Genomic DNA, 19589 nt, shown 5'->3' with positions numbered 1-19589 from the left:
GCGGGGTCCAGGGGAGACGCGCTCGGTGGGCTGTGCACCGGCCCAGCGGCTGAGGCGGGACGGGCAGAGCCGAGCCCCGCACGGGACCTCCTCATGGCCCAGAGGTAGCGGCCGAATGCGGGGAAGAACAGCTGGGCGGAGGCGGCCGGGAGCGCGGGGATTTTGAATTTTAAAACCGCTCCCGGGTCTGCGCGCGGGAAGGCGGGATGAGGTCCTGAGGGCTGAGGGGCGACAGCGGCCTTCCTCAGGATGGGGAAGATGTGGGAAGCGCTCGGGCTTGCCGGGGATAAGCGGTGAGGGAAACCCGGCGCTGCCGAGTGGGTAACGGGTGTGTGCACGGCGGCCWGCGGGGCCCCGGTGTGGGCTCTGCCCCCGCCCGCCCTGGAGCTCCCCCAGGCATCGCTCGGTGGATAGGACACCGGCAGGTTTTGCCGCTCTATCTCATGTTTTGACTATTGGAAAACTGAACCTTGAATATCAGTTTTCTAATCAGCTTCAGCTTAATGGGTAATATGTTACTGTTCTGTGTTCGCGGTATTTGTGTGACTGTGGGAGTTCAGGCATGCAGGGAGGCTGAGAAGCTTTCTCACAAGCACAGGGTTTGCAGTACAATTATAATTAATTAACAAGTGCTTATGGATATGTGGATACAAAAATGAAGCAGTAGCTGCAATAAATAGAATATTACTTAATATTTACAAAGATCTCCTACATTCTACCTGTACAGAGTTGGAAAAAAAAACCCAGAAAACATTTATAAAAATGGAAGAGGTGTAAAATTTGTTTTATATTTGAAGCTTTCCCTCTTTTTGTGTGTAGGTTGGCTGTTTTCAAATAGTGTAATTTGCTTTGTAATTGGCTGTTACTTTAGTTTTCAGGAGAAAGTGGCTGCCTCACCTGATACAATCYTCAGGAATGGGCTGAATAACAGATACCGTGTGCTGGAAGTCAATGTAATACAGAATAATGGAAGTGATCCTGAGAAACACTTGACAATAACTGCATCCCCCTCACTTGAAGAGACAGAGCTGTGCATTCTTAGGGATGGCTGGTAAGCCATACACKTATATAGATGTTTGAAAAGAGAATGAAATACTGGATTATTATGTCAAATTTCTTTGTGTTGTCTTTGCGTTGAGTTTTACTGCCTTAAAAGTTGTACAGGATTTTGAAACAATATTTAATGTAATATTATCATTATGCTAGCATAATAGATAGTCATCTTGAGAGAACTGATGTCAGGTAACTTGTGGGTGGGTATTTCTACCTTGCAGTTTTAATTTGCCTTTGTACTAACAAACAGCAAGATATTCTAAACAGACTATTTTGTTTAACTGTTTTGCATTATTTAGAAGTGCTCTTCCAAATGATATAAGCTCATTGTCAAACAAATTTTCAAAGTAATATCTCTAAAACACGAGGGGTTTATGCAGGCTGTTAAAATCACCTTAGCTTGAGCTCTACTGCAGAAGTTTTTTTCAAGTAAGGATAAGATTCTAAATTATGCATTACATGGGAATTGCAGAAGAAAAGATTGGACATTATTTTGAAACACAAGGGGGTACGTTAGCTATCTGGCATTGCTTTTCATTCTTTGTCCAAGACTGAAAGGTGGGAGAAAAGTATAAGACTTCATTGCTTAATAGAAAAGACATCAAAGATCTTGAACCCTGAAATTTCTAAATCAGAGTACAAATACTTTAAGATTTTGCTGAGTTTCTGAAACAAATAGGATTATTAAGTAAGAAAGTAGATTTTACATACTGCAAATATAGTATGCCAGTGTAAAACATAATGGTACTGAAATGGCTCATGAATCTGGAATGACTTGAAGCCAATAGGATTTCTCTACTTCTCTTATTTGCCAGTAAAAATGCCTTTTTTCTCTTTCAGGATTTTTCTAGGTCAACTTCTTTAAAAAACCCAATCCAAACCCTCCTGTTTCAAAGAATGTTGCCTCTGCTCTGTTAATGTGTAAGGTCTAATACATTGTGTCCGTTGCTTGCAAATAATTGTTTCAATGTGCTCCATTGCAGGGAGTCTGTTCCTGTTGTTCCAGGGGACATTGTTCATTTAGAAGGGGAGTGCTGCTCTGGCACCTGGGTCATAAATGACCAATGTGGATTCCTGGTTCTGTACCCAGACCTGCTGCTTTCTGGCACTACAATCTCAAACAGCATTCGCTGTATGAGAAGGGCAGTGCTGAGTGAACGCTTTAGGGTAAGTGTTCATTTCAGAGTGTCAGTGAGTTACTGCTCTATTGAGACTGGTGGGTTAGCTCAGTACTGAACTCTGATGCTGTTTTGCAAAAATTATTATTAGCTATTCACAATGCTTACAACATAGAATAATTTGGGATGGAAACTTTTTCTGGTTGAACTTCTCTTTTTTTTGAGAATAATTTTGCCTGAAATAATGCAGTATTGTTAATACAGCCACTGGGCTAAAGAACTGGTCTTTCCACCTACAATTCTGTTAATTTTTTTGTCATTTCTTGCCACATTTTGTGGGGATATGAATGCTTTGTGAGTGATGTGCTTCTTGCCATTCATATGAAAACATAACCACCCTTCACCAAGGTAAGAGCCTCTGAAACATTTAGTGAATTCAGTTAGTAACTGGTGTGGGCTAACTCTGGAATCTGAATACAGCTTCTGGATCTTGGAAAGAGGAGAAGTTTCTTGTGGTAATATCCTTGCTGATATGTAAGTACTATGCTGATCAAGGGAGAAGCAACAGCTACCGGTTTCAGCTGATGAAAACTTACAGACATGGTAGGAATAGAAATGCAAATGAGTAAGGAAATTCTAATGGAGTTGCAAACAATCTGGGTGGAAGCATTTGGCAAAATAAGAAAATTAAGTACAGGAGATTAAAACTATGAAATGGTGTCAATGCTATATTAGAGGAGTAAGGGGAATAGAGTTAAGGTTTGAGACAATGCACAGGGTCCTGACTYGGATAACACCATCTGCCTGTTGTGAGTGGAATCCACAAGTGACTGGCCTGCAAGAGATCATAATACCACAGGGTTTAGATTCCCAGTCATTTGGTGGTGACTCATGTAGACGTTTTTTACTACCACTTTCAGTTCTTGTAAGTCTTCAGAGCCCAGCCTTGCCRATGGGTTTCTGAGCCATTTTGGTGMTACTTGGAATGATTTTCCTGTGAGCTGGTAACAGACAGCAAACTGCTTCATGCAAGAAGTATGTGTAAGATTGTAAAGGTAAGTATTTGCATTAGGAAATGCACACAGGCAACATTTTGTCAAAATTGATATTAATCTGTTCCTTTGTTTCCCACCTGTCATCATGTAGGGATTATATCCTAACATTATCAGGGTTGGGATAAACATGAGAGATAAAGCAATAGGAGAGATCCTTTCAATGTGGCTGCTTTCACATTCAGATYTGACTGGATAGTCATTAGTGAGGTGAAAGCTCTCATGATCTCACAGTTAAATAAGAGCRGACCATGATGTGCAGAAAATAAAACCCAGAAATTTAATGGAAAAGTTGGCATGAAGTGGGTGTAAACCTTTGTGCATTTTAACATCTGTTGCAGAGCTCCGAGTCTGGTTCACACCAAATGCTCATTGGTACAATTCTTCATGAAATTTTCCAGCAATCAGTAACAAATAACTTGACACAAGAAAAGGTACAAGAACTAGCAAATAAAATTGTGTATGGACAAAAGTATCTCAAAGAAATGTAAGTAACATTACAGGTCTTTTATATTTGGAAGACAAGGTGGGAACACTTTGAACTAGCAGATTTAGTTATACYTAAAAAAATATAGCACTGGTATCAGGAGAGTATTCTGCCAAATGACTTTGCCTAATGGAAATTGGGTATCTTTTACTAAAATAATTCCCCATTCGATAATGTAATTTAGTTTGCCTTCCCTGCTGAGCTACTTCTATAGATCTAAAATAGTCTTTTGGAGTAAATGTATGTGTCAGGAGGGTTTTTTGCTTTCAGGTCAAGCAGGTTGCAGTATTTGTGTCTGTAACACTAGATTTCCAGACATCTCCCAAAGCTGATTTGAATGTGACAAGCAGTTAAATATGATCCTCATTAAAACCTTGTGACTGACCAAACATTGAATGTCTGATAATTTCATATCTTTATTAGGTTACTTAAAGGCTCAATTGTTAGAAGCCCCAAACAACTCAAAAGTTAAAGTTGTWGTGGCAAGATTTATTGCTCCTAGTTCTGGTAATATTTTGAATTGTGGCTGCTAAGATTACTTAAAGATCTTTATGTTCCTCTGGCCTCCAAGAAACTGTTAATTTGCAGTTCCTTTTTGCACGTATAAGCTAGTGTTTGTTTGGGYTGAAAAATACATTGCATAAATCTGCTGCCTGTGGTCATTTGCACTCATATGAGCCTTTTTGTTCAAAATCCACTTGTATTTCCCTGTTGCTGTAGAATAATGACATTATTTCCAGTGACTGCCAGCACTGAATTATTTAATGCCACATGATTAGATTCTGTYGTGTTCTGTCAAAATGTATGTGAAGAGCAAGGAGCAGATGAGGATATTCAAACAAAAAGCAAATGGTCCTTCAAATTATCTTTTTCATTGTTCCATAAATTATATGACTAGCCATTTTTAAATGCAGGAGTCTTGTGCTCCTCTTCTGCAGTCAAACAGTTTTGTTTCATCACATCTTGCCATGCTGATGCTATCACTGTGTTGTACCTATTGTTTGAAAAGTTACATCGGAAATGGATATTTTGGTATAGTATATCTCTTGTAATAGATGTTCAGGTAATAGTTTTATAAATTGAGCTGAACCTCTATGAAGCTGTTATTATGTAAGTTTATAGATATTTATGAAAACTTGACATTACTTCCATTGATCTTGTTGCTACTTGAGGCAAATCTCTTTAGTACCAGCAAGAAATTCAACACTTTTTTTTCTGTAATGTGTGTGGCTTTGTTTTTCAGGTATGTCYTAAATCTGAAACAAGCACAAATAATGCAAGAAGTGGAAGAATATTTGCCATCATTTTTTAAATGGGTGGAAGACTTTATGCACAATCCAGCAAACCAAAATAAAATGCAACTAAAACTGTAAGAAGCCAGAATTGAAAGTTTAAACCATTCTATGTTGTATATCTTGTTTCGTTCACTTTTAATTTTTAGAACTTCTCATGCACATTWGTGTGCATGTGATTTGGAGTTAATTCATGGCCTCACTGACCATAGAGCTGATCTTGTGCTGCGTGTTTAGCTGTCATTGTGAGTACGGGGCAAGACATGAAGCCTGAGGGTGAACTGACTTGAAAATCTTACTGATCTTAAAATTCTTCTGAACAGTGTGCTACAGACTAGAGATTTTAGTGAGTAGAAAAGCAAACATATTTAAGCTGCTAACTAAGCTAGGAGTTACTTTAGTTGTGAGCAAGACTACAAATCAGAATGTGAAACTGTTGATCAAATTAAATTCTTGACAATTTGTGAAATGGTGATTTTATTCAACTGCTGCTGAGTTGTTTTTGTCTATGGCTTCTTGCTGTTAATTGTAATAACCACAGGGTGTTAAAGTGTCAGTGAAATGGCAGGTCTCAGCTAAACCTGTATATTACTGTCAGGTATGTATCATTAGCCTTGGAGTGTGGTTATTGAGTAAAGAGCAAAATCTATTAAAAACAATTTAMAGTCTTATTTTAACTTTGAAATTTAATTGAATAGCAAAACTACAGTTATTTTCTGATATGATGCTTCCTCAGTTAATGGGAAGATAGTTTAAGTGAGGCTTCAATGCATTTTATTTCTGAAGTTAGTGCTTAAAGGGCACCTATAATGCAGAAACATTGTATATTTATTGCAACACATTTAAATGTTTAAATATTAAGAAYTAAGGGAAATTCTTAAATTCTGGCTTAATTTTCTTCCTAGGTCAAATGGTAGAAAAACAGAAGATGTATCTTCTAAGATAGAGATTGTRGATATCTTGGACATTGAAGAGAATATCTGGTCTCCCAGGTTTGGGTTGAAGGGAAAGATTGATGTTACAGCCAGGGTGAAAATTCAYTGCCCGTCTGGAGTGCAGTCTCGAATAATGCCTTTAGAGCTCAAGTCTGGCAAGGAATCCAACTCCATAGAGCACAGAAGTCAGGTACAAACAGCAATAGTCTAATTTCACTGTCAGTGGCTGTGTGTACTTTTCAATTAGGTGACCTATTTTGTTTTATGAATACGAAACACTTTATATGTGGTATAATCTAAATTCCTGGATGGTTCATCCTGGCATGCCCAAAGCTGCTGGTATAAAATGRAAGTTAACTGAGTAGTGAGAAGTATATACAATTACCACTTTCAAACACTCTTATGAGTTTTATCCTGAAATATTTGTTCTTCAGTCTCTTCTTACTGCATTTAAGTATTAGGTTGAGGCAAACTGTTTTAGGAATTAGTGTTGTACTTATTTCCAAATAGCTGGCCTGACCTAGAGGGGTAGTAACCTTTTCATAGGCTTTTGAAGATGCCTTTTAATTTAAATCCTTGTTCAAGTTCTTACTACTTACAGCTTCTAGAATACTTGTGATAATAATGGCTGTTTAGCCATAAAAATGGAAGAACTAAATACAGTTTAGAATGTATTTTGGTTTTAACGCTGTGCTGGTTTTTGCCTTGGATAGAGATAATTTTCTTCACAGAAGGTAGTGTGGGCTGTGTTTGGGATTTGGGCTGAATATTTGGGCTCTGTGTTTGATAACACAGAGATGTTACACAGAGCTTACACAGATTCAAGGCCTTTTCTGCTCCCCGTAGGGACACACTGGGGAGGAGACTGGGAGTGATGGGAAGCTGGGAGGGAACACTGTCAGGACAGAGGATTCCACTGATCAAAGGGATATTCCAGACCATGTAGCTGATCCTCATGCTCAGTACAGAAAGTGGGGGAAAGAAGGAAGAGGGGGGGATGTTTGGAGTGATGGAATTTGTCTTCCCAAGTCACCATTCCATGTGAGAGGACCCTCTCTCCTGGGGATGGTTGAACACCCATGGGCAGCAGTGAATGAATTCCTTGTTTTGCTTTGCTTGCAGGTGTGATTTTTCTTTTCCCTATTAAACTGTCTTYATCTCAACTCTCCATGAGTTTTCCAGCTTTTACCTTTCCAATTCTCTCCCTGATCCCTGCAGTGGGCAAGTGAGTGAGCAGCTGTGTGGGGCTTGGTTGCTCCCTGGGGATAAACCACGACAGTTACGTTGGAATAAGTTTATATGTGATGTTTGCAGGTTATTCTGTACACATTGTTGAATTTAGAGCGGAGAGTTGATCCTGAAGCTGGATTTCTTCTTTATCTTAAAACTGGTACGATGTATCCTGTTTCTGGAACTCACATGGACCGAAGAGGTAAAATTGYTCCCCTTCCCTGGAAACCATAATGCTCTTCACTATTGCTAAAATCTTTCTTTTTAACTGTAAGATTTACTTTCATAGTAAGAACTATACTTGGGGAATGCATCACTTGTTATAATCATTATTACTTCTAAGAAGCTTATGTTAAAAACTCAGTTGTTTTATTAACACAACACAGAGGCTTTGCTATGTGAATAATCACTTAGCTGACTTAAAACTTGAAAAAGCTGATAGCTAATTACTTTTGAGATAGAAATTGTTGCAAATGAAAACATCAACTTAATTTATTCTTTTCTTGGCAGAATTAATGAAGTTAAGAAATCATGTGGCCTTCTACTTAATGCACAGTACCTATAAAGCTGGTGTGGGAAGGCAGCAGTCACAGCTTGCTGCTTTGCCTCCTGTGGTTGATGACAGTCAAGCATGTAAATATTGCTCCCAACTGCACAACTGCTTTCTATACAGCAGGTAAAAAAAAGTCTGACTGTTTTAAAATGACCTTGAATAATTGTATCTTTTGTTACAATAATTTCATTTTTGTGGTTGACTGTTTTGTATACTTCTTTATTGGGGACTCTTGCAGCCTGAAARAATCTTCCACAGACCCCTCTCCAACTTTTATAATTCAGCTCCTGGTCTTGCATAGACTCAGTATGTTTGCTCATGTACACTTTCTACAAGACAAAATCTGAGATAAATCTCAACAAAATATTTGATGACACTAACAGATCTGTTAAAACAAGCTGTATTCTTGCAGCTCTCTGAAAGAAGCAATCTTTTGGGCCTGAATTCTGGCTGGGCAGCCACTTTTTCAGGTTGACTCTGTASATGATTGTTTCCCTGTAGGGTATCACACAACTTCTGATACATTGATACCACCCTTCTGAAGTGTTCTTATATCTCCTGTTAAAAAGAAGTAATAAGCAAATACCTGATAAAATTTCACATAAAGTTATTCAATAGTTTTAACAACTGTTACAAGTTTTAGTCTCTATGCTKCACATAAACCAAGCAAAATTGTATATGGAAGAGATCAAATGAGATATGTTAGAACAAGAGAGCCTTTGGGGTGGTCTTGTGTAAATAGAATGCCTGATTGTTTTTAAAATTCTAGGGGTAGAAGTGTATGTTGAGGGAGCTTGGTGGGCCTATATGATATGTTTCTGTGAAATCCTATTTCTAATACTCAGTTGTTACACCAACAGGATTATGGTTGGGTAGCTATTTACTTCTGAATAAGCTTTTCTTTCTCTCTGTGTTTTATGTATATATGATTGGGCATAATGTCTATTGATATTCAGTTTTGAAATAAATTGACTTGAAGTTTGCTTGTRTATTAGCTATTAAATCCCCATTGCTTAGCTTAATATCAAAATAATATTTGTGTGTTACAACAAAAGGAGTAAAAGATCGACTATRTAAATGTATACATGCCCTTATTTGGTCTTTGATTAACTTATTGCCCTTCAAAATCACAGTTTATATAAAGTTACTAATATTAGATTATGCATCTGAACAAGGATACAGATTCAACTTCAAGTAATAGTAAATACATCTATCTGGTATGTAATGGTCAGTATTTAGATTGCTGTTTTGTACATATGGACTGGTAGGAAAGCAAGGATTCAGGCTGAGTCTTTCCTGTGTTTGGTTCTCTTCCTAGAGCTGTAGAGCAGAAGATGGACACTGTGGCCTTTCCTCCTTCTATGGTACCAGTTATTGACAGAGAGACCCAGCACTTGAAACCCTCYCACTTGGAGTATTTCAGCCTTTGGTATCTGATGTTAACCTTGGAGCTGCAAAGTGGAGAGCATAGAAAGGGATATAAAAATATATGGATGATACCTTCTTTGGAAAGGTAAGGTATAATTTCTATCCTCATGCCAATGATGCTACATTTCTTCCTTCCTTTTGGTCGTTTGTTTTGTATTCTGATTGTGRGTGGTACATTTTTTACCGTATGGGKTTTTTTYCTTAATATTTCTCTTACTGAGAGGATATTAATATTAAAATATTTCTTTTTTTAATATCTTCAGGGAGAAGGCTGGCGATTGTGTTGGAAACATGATTAGAGTTGATGAAGTGCATGAAATTTCTGAGGGACAGTATTTACATTTCTTCCAACGAAGAAGCGGTGCCATACCTGGAAAAAACCTGTTGGTTGGTGATCGAGTGGTTGTGAGTGGAGAGGAAAAGGGTTTATTTGGTTTGGCTACTGGCTATGTTAGAGAAGTCAGTGGAACAAAAGTCTCCTGTTTGTTGGGCAGGTAATAGGATATAAACAAAAGTATCTGTTTGCAAACACTCTGGTACCGGCTTGAGGAATGTACTGCTGGGTGTCCAAAAAGCTGTGTCATATCCTAACTCTTCCTACTGGCTTTGGGTTAGCACCCTTCAGAAATTCTTTTGTCTTGATTGAAAATGTCAATGTATATGCCTGTCTATTTAAGTAGGTTGTTTGAATAAAAGCACATTTAATTTCTATTTGCTTATTCTCTAACATGAAACTATGTGGATGCARTGATTACTGTGTTAATAGTAACTTTAATTATTCAGTTCATATTCTCTTTAAATTTCACTTATGTTTTATTATCTCTCATTAGCATCATACTTTATTTAGATCAGTTAATATTGTATTTCTGTTAGCTATTGCTTCATTCAGGGGTCTATTGAAGATATCATTTAATATAAGTCTTTAATCAACATACTGCTGGTAACAGAATTATTTTATCCATGTTATTGTCATCCTTCAGGAATTTGTCAAACCTCCCCAAGAGCACCATATTTAGGTTGGATCATGACGAAGGAGATGTTGGTGCAGGAGTCCCCTTTGAAAATCTTTCCAAATTGATGAAAGATTCCCCAGTCAGGTATGAAAAATCAAATTAATTTCACTCTCTCAATGTTTTCAGATGATGTTTGTCAACTTGTAACTCTTAATTGTGACTCTGTTTTGTTTTATGCACAGTGAAAGGCTCCGCAATTTGATAATCGATTTCCAGAAGCCATGTTTTATTCAGCACTTGAGCTCTGTCCTTCCTCCTGAAGCAAAGGAAACTGTTGCAAATATTTTAAAGGGTACAAAGTGACTTTCTCCAAAATGCTTTGTTTAGTAGTATATCTCCAAAGTATTTGTCATGCTAAATATAAGGACTTTTTATTACTTTGAGATCCAGTGATAGTTTTCTGCTTAAAAATGAAAACCAGCTTCTTACTTTGTATATCTTTCAACTAGTTGAAGACTAATTTGATCAGATACTTGTTTACAACTTTATTTTACTTTTGTTCATTGCTGCTGCATGCAGCTGCAAACAGTGCCATATGCTTTCCTCTGTAACCTTTACCAAATCAATGAACAGAGCTCTTGGGACAGAGGAAGTTGACYTTGAGGGAGAGGAAGGAGATGGGCTTTAGTGTCAACATTCACTTGTATAATCGCCCTTGCTGACTTGTTGGCTGCTCTGTGGTGTGTAATGCTTTGTGGCACTTATTTAAAAACAAAACTTCTTAAGGTATGAGGCAGTATCTTGTATTTGGTGGAAATACTCCCTTCTTCTCTGACAGAGCTGCCTGTGAAAACATAAATTGAACTGAATTCTCTTATAACAAATTAAATTTTTTATAAAAACTCAGTTGAATATTATTGCTTGAGCTTTGCCTAGTCTAAGTAGCTGAAATGTGCTGCTTGTTTGCATCACATTGGGGCAAACCAGCTCTGCTGTAATGTTTGTTCTAAACAAGATACTGCTGTACTTGTAACTCATCACCCTTTGCTGTGGGTGGTCATTTAGGATATTAGGAAAAAAAAGTCACAAAAGGTCTAAAAGTAAAGATATCTTAGTGACTTTTTTCTAGGATTGTAGTTCAGACTCTTTACTACTTATCTTGTGTATTATGTTTATTGTCATGTGTTCATGAGATCCTACAGGCTTTGCTTAGTTTTTGTCTTTATTGAGGGCTTTAGCAAAGGAGGAAATTGTAGTTTTGCTCTAACTTTAGTAATTATTACGATTTGGAGGAAGTGTAGTAATTTAATTTTGCTTTTTCTTCTAAAAGGTCTAAATAAGCCTCAGAAACAGGCAATGAAACAGGTGCTACTTTCAAAAGACTACACACTTATTGTGGGTATGCCTGGAACAGGAAAAACAACTACAATATGTGCTCTAGTAAGATCGCGTACCTTGTTATTTAATTTTTGGTGAGATTTAGAAGATAACATTAAGCCAACTGTGTAGTGTCATGACTTAATTTAATAGTATCTATATAATTTCAAAGAAGAAAAAACTTATTTTTGCTTAACCCATATTTGGTAGAACTAAAATGGGATTTTGTGTAGTAGGATGGTCTCTTGCTTGTGTAGGARCATATGTGGGAGGGAGGACATTGAAGTGTGATATTGAATCACTTCTGTGATGCTTCGATGTTAAAATTCTTCGGTTTCAAATATCAGCAAGTCCTTAAATCCTGAGTTACAGCTCAAAGGAGGGACTCGTTGAGAAGCCAGTAACTTGTCCATTGTCAGTTGTATAAACCTGAGGGGCTGGTACAGCCTGCTACCATCTCCTCTAGTTGGAGGTTCTCCTTTCCCCAGGAATGGACTGTAAGAGCATACCTGTGGTTGTTGATTTTTGTAGATGGACCAACAACTTCTCCTTTTTTTCCCCTTTGCCACTCRTTAGGTGAGAATTCTTTCTGCTTGTGGCTTCAGTGTCCTTCTGACCAGTTTTACACACACGGCTGTAGACAAYGTCCTGCTGAAGTTGGCCAAATTCAAAGTGGGTTTCTTGCGTTTAGGCCGAGCTCAGAAGGTTCATCCAGATATTCGGAAATACACAGAAGAAGAAATCTGTAGGTCCAAATCAATTAAATCTGTAACAGATTTGGAAGAGGTCTATAACAGTCAGGTGAGAAAAATGTGTTTTGCTATCCTTGCAAATTAGTACAGATAATTAAATTAGTATTTTGTTTGAATGCTGCAGAGAAGGAAGCCATCCCAAGGGTGGATCTGAGCTGAAAGATACTCAACCTCTGCATTGTTTCAATTTCTTTATAGCCAATAACGAACTACATTAAGTCTGAAAGTTAAGAAGCTTTGTTTATGTCCACACAAAGTAACTTATCACTGTAAGCAGTAAGTCCCAAAGACTCCAGTGCTCTTATCTGACATCTTGTGAGAGGGAGTGGGCTTTTGAGTGGGCTGCTACAGCCTCCTTCAGCATTATTCACATATTGCTGCTGTTTGTCCCTTCTCCCTCCCACTTGTGCTCCTTGTGCCATYAGTACAATCAGCAGATGGGGAAGAGGAAGTGGAATGCTGTGGAGCTGACTTGGACAAACCCTTATTTTTGATTGAAAGATTAGTGCTGTCTGTGTGAATGTTAATGCAAACCATAATGAGAGCTGGGTCATATGAGTCGGTGGCAGCTTTAAATTAAATTTACTGGAAAAATAAAGTTTGATGGCAGTTGGAGTAAATGCCAACTTCATGAAAGGTGCCATTTACTTTTTATTGATAAGCATTGCAGGAGCATGACTGAAGTCATAAAGGAAATGACTTAGCATTTCTTATTTTAGTCAGATTGTAGTGGAAGCACAACACTGGGAAGAACTTTGCTGCCTGTTGTTGTTTTATCTTCTCTTTAATATTGAAATAAAAACCCCAAACCACACAATTTTTCACAGTAGTTATTTCAGCACACTCCATGAATTGCACATGARCAGAACCTGGCATCACTGAACACATGACAGGAACAAGTTGTTTTCTACAGGCTGCTTTAAAGCTGGTTTTGTTTGTCACTTGCAACTGATGAAAGAACATGTCAGGCTAATATATGTCTAAGTTATGCTGGTCTGATTTCAAGGATTAATAATTTGATTTCTTTGATTTTACATTTTATTTTAGTTTAATGCTTTAGTTTAGTTTTTCTTTCATCATGGGGAACATAATGCTGAAGTATACAAAATGTACCTTTGCCTTAAAGTGTGTCTCAATTTTCAGTCAGTGGTAGCAACGTCTTGCTTGGGAGTAAATCATCCCATCTTTGTTCAGAAGCAATTTGATTTCTGTATTGTTGATGAAGCTTCCCAAATAAGCCAGCTCATCTGCCTGGGCCCWCTGTTCTGCTCCAAAAGGTTTGTGCTGGTGGGGGATCACCAGCAGCTGCCGCCCCTTGTGCTGAATGCAGAAGCAAGGTAAGAKAAAATGCTTCTAGACAATTAGTAATGAGTTCTGGGAAGGCTCTTGCCATATTCTGACACACTTTTGGTTTTTGTTTTTGTGTTGTAACAGAGATCTTGGCATGAGTGAAAGCTTATTTAAAAGGCTGGAACAAAACCAAAACGCTGTTGTCCAATTAACTGTGCAATACAGAATGAATAGGTACTTCAAACTTTTATTTATTACATTATATTCTTAATGTGGGSTTGAAATGGCAAGGTTTTTATGCCTTTTCTTGTTTTTTAAATCTTCAGTAAGATTATGTCATTGAGTAACATGCTAGTATATGAAGGCAAACTGGAATGTGGCTCAGAGAAGGTGTCAAATGCCACTGTTAACTTGCCCAACCTAAAGAAATTGAAACTGGATCTTGGGGATGCTTCAAAAACATGGCTGAAAGAAGTCCTTGATCCAGACACACCTGTGTGTTTTCTGAACACGGAGAAGGTAAAGTTCATTATGCTCTTTCATCATTGTATTCTGAGGCAAGTTCTCAATACAGTAAACATGTAAAACTCCAAGCAGCTTAGGCAGGGTAAAACAGGGAACTTCAGAAAGTGGTTTTTTAAGATTATGTAAAGTGTGCAGCGTACAAAAATGTTATTGGTGTTGGCAGAGGTGAAGCATGGATAGTACAACTGCTGCTGGAAGCATCACATCTGAGAACAGCTAAAAACTTTAATTTAGATACTATTTCAGAAAATGTTGAATGTACTGTGCACTTTATTGTCTGGTACAACGTAGCTCAAAGTGCGTAGCCATACTGAAWGTCCTTGCAACCAGGGAATGGCCTTAATTCCAGCAGCTGAGGCTCAGTGGTGTCAGAGCTGTGTGCCACTGACAGGAATAACTGGAACTCTCCATGGAATTTTGCAGGCATGCTACACTGAAGTGTAAGGGAGGAATAAGTTTGTTTAGGTGTGTCCTTTCATGGAAAATCAAATTTTTGCTGGAAAAATAAAATTCCAGAGTGGATAGAAGTTCTTCAGAGAAACTGACTTGCAGGAAAAATGAGGAAGAGTTTAAATGCGTGTGGAAAAAGATTAATAAATTAGTACCTATTTGTGGTCTCTAGTACTTGTAATTGTTGATTGTGTTATGATTTGAGTCTTTCTTCCTCACAGGTTTTATGTTAATTCCTGTTACATACTGTCTTTTGTCAATAATTATATCAACTGATGATCTTTTATGCTGACCCTTTTATGTTGACTTGGAGCTCACTAATCTTTCTGTGCTCTCTATGACATTGTATAGGATTCCTATTTTTTATAATAATTCCAATAGAATCTCTTCAGTGACCTAAAAAGCAGCAGTGTTTACTTTGACAACTTAGAGAAATTAGTAAAAATCTAAAGTAAACAGAGACATTTTCCAGGAATGCCTCGATAGCTGCAGTCCCTTTCCCAGGAAGGCAGACAGCTGGTCCCAGGGAAGAGGTTTGTTAATAGGAAACTGACTGAAACACTATTCATCTAGTAATCATAGCAAAATTGGTAATGGAAAACTGGAGTTTCTGTTCCATATCATGCTTTTTTTCCCTAGAAAGCCCATCTCAAGTGTAAGAGAGCTGTCCTTTTCCTAGAGCCAAGAAGAAATTTGTTCTCTCCAGAATATTTTAGATTTGTTCAGATATGAGGCCATAATGTTGTTTATTCTTTTGGRCTTCCTAATAGAACTCCATGTATTGTGTTAGTCACAGAGGGGGAAATGGAAAAAGCCAATGAACATGACAACAAATAAAACCAGCGTTTATCTTCTTTGACTTCATAGTGGGTTTTTTTCCCTTGTACTCTTTATAGTGTAACCAAGAAAAGCTTATGAAGAAATAGACCTGGGGGGAGGGWTGCAAACAGGGAGAAAGAAGAGGAAAAAACACCACGACACCACCAGGAAGCATACATTTATCATGCTCGCTTTTTATAAAAAGAAAAAAAGCCTCTTTTGTTTTCTGGTTAACAATGCAATGTGTTTGTGACAGCAGTCGAAAATCTATTTGTTTCTTTTCTGTCAACCCCTGTGTCAGTCTGCACTTCTCTGACAGCTTGGGGCTGGCTGTTGAAAAATGACATCCTTGATTTAGGACAAGTGTCCTGAGGAATTCCAGGCCCAAGTTGTTTTTGTTGGGGGTTCTGCTGGTGTCCTATGGGAACAGGTGAAATATGAATGTAAGCATGTGTTACTGTAAGCATGACACAGCTTTTAGAACTTCTTTCCTAAAGTGGTTTTTGTATAGTTTTTAGCTCCACTTATACCAGTTTGTATAGAAATTAAGTATCTTTAAAAGTGCTGTTCTGCTTGAAGAACTTCAGAGCTTCAGCACATGGTGTTTAGAGTCTTCCAAACATACATTCATTGCCATTGATGCTGCTTCAACTTTAGAGAAGGCCAGAGCCAGGCAAAGAAAAAAAAATTGCAAAACTGTGATATCACAATGCCAAGARTTTACATCCTGAGCTTGTTCCTGGCTTTTTGGTCTCATTCATTTGTGATGTAGTGAAAGGGACTTAAGAAATGGTAAATTCTGTGAATACTGTATTTGAAGTCTGGGAGTTCAGTTTAATACTACCGTTTTGGTTASTTCTTGCTGTAGTTTTAAGTGTAGGCTTTCAAACATTTAAAAAAATAATCCTYTATGCCATGGAATGAGGAAAATTCACTGTAAATATTGTTGTAGGTATGGAAAGCATTAAAACAAAGGTCCCATGTAAAATATAATTTGCTGTCTTACTTTATCAGCTGGAAAATGTCAATTTTTGGGTTTTTTGATTTATGATTTACAATATGTGAACTGTCAAGTCAGAGGATTAAGCTTTGGCAGTTTCTTCAGGTAACCAGCTAGTACTAGAAAACCATTGTAGGGATTGTTCCAACTTGTTTGCAAATAAAATATTCTGAAGTTACTTCACTGCATAGGCTCTTCTGATCAGTAAAATCGACCATTTAATCTTATTTTTAAAATAAATACTATTAGTATAAATACACAGTGAGTTAGGGACAGAATATAATACCCATTATAGACAGCAAAAGTCATTATTTTCTGTTTGTATTTTTAAGGTCCCAGCYCCAGAACATGCAGAAAAAGGTGGCATAAGTAATGTGACAGAAGCTAAAATAGTRCTTTTCCTCACATCTTTATTTATTAAGGTATCTTTTACTTTACTACATGGTTTGGAGAGAGAGCTTTATAATTAATTGTTTTTAAGTTGCTTTAGTAATGGTGACTGTATGTATTGGGTTGTTTTTTGGGGATGATCTCAAGGATAAATTGAAGATTGGCTGCATGTTAGTGTCGTGAGGAGCAGTATCTGCATTCCCCTGCCTGGCTGGATTTGAGATGCAAACAACAAATGCTGGATGCCAAATTCTTTTAAGAGATGAGGACTTTCTTGGGAGGGAGGGGAAAGGATTTGCCTTTGTTCCTTATTTCATCTAGTCAACTTCAGGAATAATACAGTCTAGSAGCTCTGAGTTGTTTTCCTTGCAGTTTAAAGAAGAAAGAAAAATGAGGATTTCAAGGATATCTGTCTTTGTGCTAAGTTAAGACGAAGCTTGGGACCTTGCAGTAATTGATGTTTTCTATCTTCTTTAGTTAATACTAGTTACACCCACAGTTCCATTAATGTAGATACAATACCTTGCAGCACTGTTTTAAAAAAAATTGAATTAAAAAATCCTTGATGGTCTTCTGCCAGTACTGAATTTCCCAAGCCAACTGCAGTGATAATTTTTTTCCTGTTTCTTCTTCATTCAGGCTGGCTGTAAGCCCTCAGACATTGGCATTATATCACCATACAGACATCAGCTAAAAACAATCACTGATTTGATGGCAAAATGGAAGGAGAACAGAGTGGAAGTCAACACAGTGGACAAATACCAAGGAAGAGACAAAAGTATCATAATTGTGTCTTTYGTTAGGAACAGTATTGATGAAAATGTAAGTTGTTCATATTAAGTTGGTTTCAGTCAATTTTAGTTCAGATGCATTTTGAAAATGAGGGGTTTATCTACATTAAATAGGAAAACCAAAAGCAAGTGCCATTTGTTTAACAGCTGGGCAGCCTCCTGAAGGACTGGCGCCGCCTGAACGTTGCTATCACAAGAGCCAAGCACAAACTGGTCATGGTGGGCTGTGTTCCATCCCTGTGCTGCTATCCTCCCTTGGAGAAGCTCCTCTGCCATTTGCAGTCCCAGGCAATGATATCCTTTTTCTSCATGCTGGTTTAGGAGAGGGGAAAGGTAAGACTGACTTACTSAGATTTGAGGTAAGAATGGGAAGATCTCTGATTATTTAGGTTATACTTTTAACAGTGATTGGCAACACAGCACAAAATGTGCTGGTTAAATTTACCAGCAGTATACTTAGGATCAAGCTAATGGATGGATTTAGAACATTTTCTGTCTTCTGAAGTAGAAAAAAATAATGCTGACTTGCAAGTCAACTTTGACATTTTTTTATTTTGAGGCCTTAATTTTGATTTTTAATGCTTTTGCATTTTTTTCCTGCATTCATCCTAGTTTTTTGGCATCTTAATGTCGGTGTGATTACTTTCTTCCACTTAACAAATCTGCCTCATGAATAATCTTGCTGGAAAGGAAAAGAGTGTCACTTTCAGATGACTTGGTATTTTTTCTTTCTCTCTGGCATCTTACTGAGTAAGCTTTAGCTATTGCTGCTTCCATCTCCTATTTAAACAGGAAAGAACCTTGTTAGCTGCTTTCTTTGCAAACACCAATGCATATTCAAACAGGTTTTGTGAAAGTAATATGTTGTCAAAATGCTTCCTTAACTTGTTACATCTTGAATCTTCCAGCTGGGGCTCATGAAAGTATCCACAAGTGTAACATCTTATGAGTGTGAAGATGGACAGTTTTCCAGGCATTTGTATCTTTTTTTCTGCTATTGCTTGATGTAAATAGCAGGTTCTTGGGGTATCAGTGCTGGTGTGCACTGTTCAGTCTGTAGGAAGCCAAAAGAGGAAACATTCCATTATTTTGGAAGTTTTCTTTGAGTAAAATAACACACATTTCTTGAATAAGCTGATGGTTACAGTGCTACTAAAGCACCCAGCTTACTTGTGACAAACCAGAAATATGAAGCACTCTGTTCTTTCCAGTACTGGATATTGCTGTATTCTCTTTTACCTTGATGAACAGTTATCTGCATAAGTGAGTGGGGAAACAGTTGAAGGGAGTGTAAACCAATGTTGCATTGAGTCACAATTTTCTGGGCTCTGTTTGGTTTTAAAAACTTGAAAATGTAGTTTACATACAGTAATTCCATTTATTAGACTTCCTAATTAAGGTGCTGTTTGGAAAAAAAAATAGGGAAAAACTTCTTCCTTTTCTTCAAAGCCTTACAATCTTCTTTGAAATCTACTCCTGTTTCTAAAAATGCTGTTTTTTATATTTATATACATAATGTAATTAATCTCTCATGTGATGATCTCTTGATGACATTTCTTATCTCCTGATTTTGCATACCTCAGGAAGAAATGYGATGCTGATTCATTCAATTCCCTGTTATCAACTAATGTGTTCAGCAGATCAATTAAGTACTAACTACGAAGTGAAATGCTACGTAGTAGCACTCACTTTTCAGTTTATCTGATCTGTAGTCTTCAAAACAAAAAATTCCCAGGAAGCAAAACTAGAGATGCAGCTTCCTGACTAAGATTACATGCTCAGGTTCTATTTTGTTAAAGATGATGGCATATGAACARCAGGAAACATTATTTACCTGAGAGATCTGTGTTTCTTTATGCTACCTCATATTCTATACCAAAGAGACTGAGAAGTTTCTTTTCACAGTTGCTGGTGGAAATGTGAATTGTTTTGATTCTTCAGAATCATTAGCATTCTCTTTCTCTTGGATCAATGTCAATTAGCTGTGTGCATATAGTTGCAGACAAACCTGTTAAATGTGGCATTTTCACGCTTTTAAACTGCTCTCTGACTTTTTCTAACGTTTGAAATAATAAAAGTTTGTTGTTGGTTTTG

At 37.5% G+C, this 19589-nt stretch overlaps 1 protein-coding gene across 1 annotated transcript; it reads left to right on the top strand.

Moving 5' to 3' along the window:
- DNA2 (DNA replication helicase/nuclease 2) lies at nucleotides 1-19589 on the top strand. Its single transcript, XM_057377833.1, has 20 exons — nucleotides 1-104; nucleotides 872-1051; nucleotides 2037-2220; nucleotides 3565-3710; nucleotides 4954-5079; nucleotides 5908-6127; nucleotides 7252-7369; nucleotides 7678-7843; nucleotides 9039-9233; nucleotides 9412-9642; nucleotides 10129-10245; nucleotides 10344-10453; nucleotides 11432-11541; nucleotides 12055-12279; nucleotides 13374-13567; nucleotides 13665-13754; nucleotides 13847-14039; nucleotides 16647-16736; nucleotides 17344-17526; nucleotides 17643-19589. The coding sequence occupies exons 1-20, from the start codon at nucleotides 94-96 to the stop codon at nucleotides 17814-17816; spliced, it is 3063 nt and encodes a 1020-aa protein (XP_057233816.1). The 5' UTR covers nucleotides 1-93; the 3' UTR covers nucleotides 17817-19589.

Source organism: Malurus melanocephalus, unplaced genomic scaffold, assembly GCF_030028575.1.
Source record: "Malurus melanocephalus ecotype Western Australia unplaced genomic scaffold, MMel_1.1 scaffold_327, whole genome shotgun sequence".
Classification (NCBI taxonomy): domain Eukaryota; kingdom Metazoa; phylum Chordata; class Aves; order Passeriformes; family Maluridae; genus Malurus; species Malurus melanocephalus.
This window is presented reverse-complemented; position numbering and strand designations above follow the sequence as displayed.